At 36.8% G+C, this 6,292-nt stretch overlaps 1 protein-coding gene across 1 annotated transcript; it reads left to right on the top strand.

Annotated features, from left to right (window-relative positions):
- Nucleotides 1-2,980: 2,980 nt before the first annotated feature.
- Nucleotides 2,981-6,287, top strand: LOC106877482 (oxidative stress-induced growth inhibitor 2; the record flags this gene model as incomplete). The annotated part of the gene is made up of 2 exons (XM_014926395.2): nt 2,981-3,487; nt 5,771-6,287. Coding segments are annotated over exons 1-2 (609 nt in total), but the record flags the coding sequence as incomplete, so codon positions are not given.
- Between the last annotated feature and the right edge of the window lie 5 nt (nt 6,288-6,292).

The raw sequence follows: 6,292 nt of genomic DNA, 5'->3' as shown, positions 1-6,292 counted from the left end.
ATATATATACACATACATTTATATATTTTATCTATCATACCTCCTGACTTTCTTTATATTGTATATACTCCGCATGAATGAATTTTTATTGGTTGGATTCATTAGATTTAAACTTCATAAGACTCTACTTATCCTCCTATGTGTTGGTTTACATTGTAGTATGTAGCCAGGTTCACTAAAGGAGCTTTTTTTGTGATTACCACTGGTCTATATAAATCCATACATTGTACATTAAATTTATATATATAGGTATACATGTACTCTCTCTGTTTCTCTCTCTCTCTCTCTCACACACACACTTGAGGCTATGGGTTTTGGTTGTGTGAAGAATTTGAAGTGTCATACCTCGGAGGATGATCTTGGACACTCAGACATCTTAGATGGTGTGAGTCTGAAATACATTTACTATCAGGGGTTGTTAATATAAAATGGATGAAGTCATGACAAGCTAGATGGTTTGTAATACTAAGAGAGTTCAGGAGGAAAGTGAATTGAAATTGATATCTTCACTGTAGTTTGAGAGAAATTAAAACAACTGCTAGTGGTTGGAAAAGTTTAGAGTGTAGAGACAAAAATGATCTTAGAACACTGAAGATCTTTGTTTTTGGTATCGAAATGAGAGAGTGTTGGTTTAGTAAAATTTTTGTTTAGCTTCAGGTCAATTTTGATCAAGCAAATCTATAATCAATGGTATTCCAGTTGTAACAGTCCCATCTTTTATTGAGATGTATCTTTCTGTTTTTTTTGCATGGTATTTCTAGCAGGTTAAGCAACCTGTAAGAGAAGTTTGGAATATAAGAGAGTAGCTTGGATATATAGAGGATAAGAAGAATAACATGTATGGTAGTTTGCATGTTAGGGAAGAGAATTGGAATGGACTGGAAGCCTTGATAAAATTCCTAGAAGCAAAGGAAATTGTTCATCAGGATGTTATTAAGTGTCAACTCTGTACTAATAACTAACTAGGCAAAAAGTGGAAATGAGGTCATGCATCAGCAAGGCTAACTGTATTGTCACAGCACTCAGAGACTCCTCTAATTTGTGTTCATTCTTTACCATTCCTTCACTGCTACTGCAGAGGTTGAGTTTCTTAGGTTGGTTCTCTGATAGTTGATTGCAGGTTTGTAAGATTTTCAGATGATATAGCATTTATAGAGAAAGGGACAGACAGGAAAAAAAAACAAAAAAACAAGAGGAGAGATATTGAGAGTATAGAAGGGAGAGGAAGCAATGAAAAGAAGTTAGGAAGAGAATTTGAACAGATGTTTTTAGTTGATAAGGGAAATCACTGATAAGACATCGAGACAAGCGAAGTGAAACAACATTGAGAATGAAGCACCAGGATAGGGAACAGGGCAACTACAGCAAACTATTAGGTATTTGATCAGGATGTGGTTAGTAACTGACTTATCATTATATGTTTTAGTTAGAGCTAGTTATTTAGAAAGATAACCATATGTCTTATCACTTCCTTGTCCTTCAAAGCGAACAGAAATGAATCCAAAACATATTCATGTGGTCGTGGGAAGAGAAGAAATATGTGAAGGGATAAAGAACTATAAAGGAATGGAAACTTTGTCTCTAATTTACCAAGTTTGCTCTCTATTTAGCAAATTGAGCTGAGAGAAATAGATAAACTTGGGTAGATGATTTGAAGGCAGTTTGATTAGTGTATTTATAATACTGTTTAATCAGCAGTATTTTTTATTAATAACAATACTTTTTTTATGAACTTGCATTTTATCATTAGAATACATTGTGTTCTTTTTTTTGTTGTTTTTTTTCTTACCACTTGTTTCAGTCATTGGACAGCAGCCATGCTGGAGCACCTTGAAGGGTTTAGTTAAGCAAATCAACCCTAGTACTTATAAGATAATAATAATGTTGATGATAATAATAAAATGATGATGATGATTTCAAAATTTTGGCACAAAGCCAGCAAGTTTGGTGGAGAGGGTAAGTCGATAACATCGACCCCAGTACTCAACTGGTATTTATTTTATCAACTCCAAAACGATGAAAGGCAAAGTCAACCATGGTGAAGTTTGAACTCAGAATGTGAAGATGGATGAAATGCCGCTAAGCATTTTACCCAACATGCTAACAATTCTACCAACTCACCACCCTAATAATAATAATAATAATAATAATAATAATTTAGGTGAAGAGATTAACTTGATCTAGTCTCTAGGATAGTTGAGATAGCACTGGAGACTTGGACCTAATTTAACAGAGAAGCTGTTTCCAAAGCGTTCTAGCATGGGATTGTGAGGGAAAGGTAAAAGCGGATGAAATATGAAGATGCCAATGGATCAAGCATGTTTCAATATGTGAAACAATGATGTGGTGGCATTCTTTCCCAAAAAACAATAACAATATGAATGTGTTGTACCAATGAGCAACCTTCTTTGTAGTTATTCAGATTGTTAACAATAGCAGCCAAATCTCCTTTAAATCACACTGTACCAGCTTTTAAGAAGAAATGAAGGATGTATTTGATAATTCAGATTGCATATCAATAATACTATTGATATGCTATCTAAGGATAAAAGGCTGGATGGTTAAATGGAACATTTTTGATCCGAAGTCTGCTCAGTCTGGAGCTTTTTTTTTTTGTTTTGGCACCCTGTCAGTTACAATAATAAGGGTTCCAATTGATCTGATCAGTGGAACAGCCTGCTTATGGAATTAACGTGTAAGTGGTTGAGTACTCCTCAAACATACATACTTTTAACGTAGTTCTCGAGGAGATTCAGTGTGACACAGAATGTGACAAGGCTGGCCCTTTGAAATGCAGGTACTACTCATTTTTACCAGCTGAGTGATCTGGAGCAACTTGAAGTATCTTTGAGTCTTGTTCAAAGATGCCGAGCGAACTGGAGTAAAATGAGGTATCCTTGAGTCTTGCTCAAGAATACAGTGCACTGCTGGGAATCAAATTCATGATTTTATGATCATGAGCCGAATACTCTAACCACTAAGCAGTGGCTTCACTTTTTATTTAACTGGAGCCAAAGAAAAAAACAATACACCCCCATCAGCACTGAATCCATCATGGCCACCACTACCACCATGATCACTACTACTACTACTACTGAATCGCAAGGGTCTGTACAGAATTGTCTGATCTGCTAGAAATAACAATCACATCTCCCTCAAATTACACTACACCATCATAAAAAAGGAGTGTTACATTAGTTAATGTAGTCTAAATACCCTATGTTTGAAAAAGGAGTGGATGATCATGACTAGAACACTAGTCAAAGTTCATTTGACTGCTTCCATCTTGCTATTGTAACAACTGACCTTGGGCTAACCAACAACATATATAGTGTTTATTCCTAATTGTCCAAGCAATTTCTTAATCTGTCTTTTTGTTTTCTATTCTCCAGCAAATGGATGGAAACTTACAGACTATCAGCATTAGTAACTGGATGGAACTACCATCTTTGCCTTTACAGAAATGGCTAAACAAAAAGAAAACCTCGTAAGTATTTCATGTCATTTCGCCATTGACACATCAGTTAAACTATTGTAAAATAAGATACACTACACCATTTCGAGTGTGGCCATTGATCGTTACCAACGTCGCCTCCCTGGCAATTGAAAAGACATTCGAGCGAGATCGTTGCCAGGGCCGATGGACTGGCTCCTGTGCAGGTGGCACGTAAAATACACCATTTCGAGCATGGCCGTTGCCAGTACCGCCTGACTGGCCCTTGTGCCGGTGGCACGTAAAACACCCACTACACTCTCAGAGTGGTTGTCGTTAGAAAGGGCATCCAGCTGTAGAAACTCTGCCAAATCAGATTGGAGCCTGGTGTCGCCTTCTGGTCCACCAGTCCTCAGTCAAATCGTCCAACCCATGCTAGCATGGAAAGCAGACATTAAACGACGATGATGACGTCTATGAAAGAGAAATTTTTTTGCTTTATGTTTCATCATTTATTTGTTTTTATTTTGTTATGGCTTTGTATTATTGATGGATGTTTATCACTCAATCATAAAGAAGTAGAATTTTTTTTTGTCTAATAAACTGAAGCAAGCAGAGTTATGTGCCTTGTTTGACACTATTACATAATGATTGGAGTTTATGAATTAATTACACTGTATAACACGGCTTTTGTCCCCAGGTAGCAACTGTTATTTCCTATTTGCTTACTCCCTAGGAAGTATGAAAAATGGCTGATATTTCTTTCAAACTTTGCTTCTGTTACATTTATTCAAGCTTTAATGAATCCCTTTCAACACATAGCTGTGATGCTCCCCCCCCCACTACTCCTCACCATCAGAGATGATGACAGTATGAGATGCACATATTGTCAGCCACTAAGGGACATACGCAAGTGATTAAGGCAAGCAACTAACAAGCAAATCTGTGCTATTGAGCAGAATATTTACTATAACGATATTTCTGCTTCAGCAACTCAGCACTGAATCTGTCTGAAATGTAATGGAACTAAGTCGGTTTCAAAACATTTATGACCAGGTCACAAAAGCAAAGTTTGAAGGGAGTAGTAGTCATTTCCTTTGATTTCTAGATAGAAGCAAATAAGAAATAATACTTACTGACCAAAGACCAAAGAAATTTTAATTTTGTTACACAGTGTACAGATCACTTCACACTTCAGATACATTTCAAATGTACAGACAGTGAGCTGACACAGTCATTAGCATGCCAGGCAAAATGCTTTGTGGCTCTTCGTCCATCTTTACATTCTGAGTTCAAATTCTGCCAAGTTTGACTTTGCCTTTCATCCTTTCGAAGTTGAATAAAAAAAAAAGTACCAGTTAAGCACTGGGGCGGTCAATGTAATTGACGTACCCTACTCTCCCAAAATTGCTGGTCTTGTGCCAAAATTTGAAACCAATTTTTCAGATATTAGTATTTTCAAAAGAAAAACAAAGGGAAAAGAAAATTTTATTTTTTGACAAGTTTGTCTGATAGATAATCTTTTCTACTCTAGGCACAAGGCCCGAAATTTTGGGGGAGTGGGCCAGTTGATTAGATTAACCTCAGTACGCAACTGGTAGTTAATTTATCGACCCTGAAAGGATGGAAGGCAAAGTTGACCTCGGTGGAATTTGAACTCAGAACGTAAAGACAGACAAAATACCGCTAAGCATTTCACCTGATGTGCTAACGTTTCTGCCAGCTCGCCATCTTTTTTTTGTCTGATAGATAATACCAGTAAAATGACGTTTGTCAAAGATGTTCTACTGAACAGAGCTGAAAAATCAAAGTCTACAAGTTTCACAGCTTGAATCTGATATTAAAAATTCATATTCTGTGGCTGTTAATTTGGCCTTATAAATTTCATATAAGTGCAGAATACTTTTATATTTTTTTTTTTTATTGCCCACAAGGGGCTGAACATAGAGGGGACAAACAAGGACAGACAAAGGGATTAAGTCGATTACATCGACCCCAGTGCGTAACTGGTACTTAATTTATTGACCCCAATAGGATGAAAGGCAAAGTCGACCTCGGCGAAATTTGAACTCAGAACGTAACCGCAGACGAAACACCGCTAAACATTTCGCCCGGCATGCTATCGTTTCTGCCAGCTCGCTGCCTAAATACTTTTATATAGAATACTTTTATAGTTTGTTCATATGTATGGAATTTCAGTATGAACCATAGAACACTAGACATACAAAAATTATTTAGAGATAACTTTTTTAAGGCTCGTCAGTTTTCTTTTCTTTTCTCTGATGTGTATCTTTGTTCATTAACTCTGATTAAATTTCATATTTTTTCTTTCTTCAGGGTGTCTGAAAAAAACAGGAAAGACAATCGTGCAACTGTTGCAGATGTCCGCAACTATTATTGCGATTTTTTAAAAGAAAAGAACATTTACAAGAATTTCCGCAATGGTTATTTAGTTAGTTCTGTGCAGAAAGTTCTGGACACTTGTGAAGGAATTGATTGTGAGAGTGGGGAAGCAATGCCTTGCTGTCAAAATGTTAAAGCAAACCATAAATTCTTATGGGAAGTACGTGGACATAAAGTGAATGCAAAACGAGGTGATAGCCAAGAACCTTTACCACACGAGGACTTTTGTTTCCAAAGCAACTCAGTAGTTTTAGCCACAGGTACGACGGACCTACCTAACCGATTAGGCACCACCGGGGAAAATCTGCCTTATGTGGTACACTCTCTTAAACCTTTTGAACAAATGATTACCAAAAAAGAGATTGCAAGTGATTCTGATCCTGTTGTTGTTGTTGGTGCTGGCCTGTCTGCTGCTGATGCTATTTTGATGGCTCTCGAAAACAATATCTCTGTTGC

This window comes from Octopus bimaculoides, unplaced genomic scaffold, assembly GCF_001194135.2.
Source record: "Octopus bimaculoides isolate UCB-OBI-ISO-001 unplaced genomic scaffold, ASM119413v2 Scaffold_69278, whole genome shotgun sequence".
Lineage (NCBI taxonomy): Eukaryota > Metazoa > Mollusca > Cephalopoda > Octopoda > Octopodidae > Octopus > Octopus bimaculoides.
The sequence above is the reverse complement of the archived record's forward strand: the minus strand, read 5'-3'. Positions and strand labels throughout refer to the sequence as shown.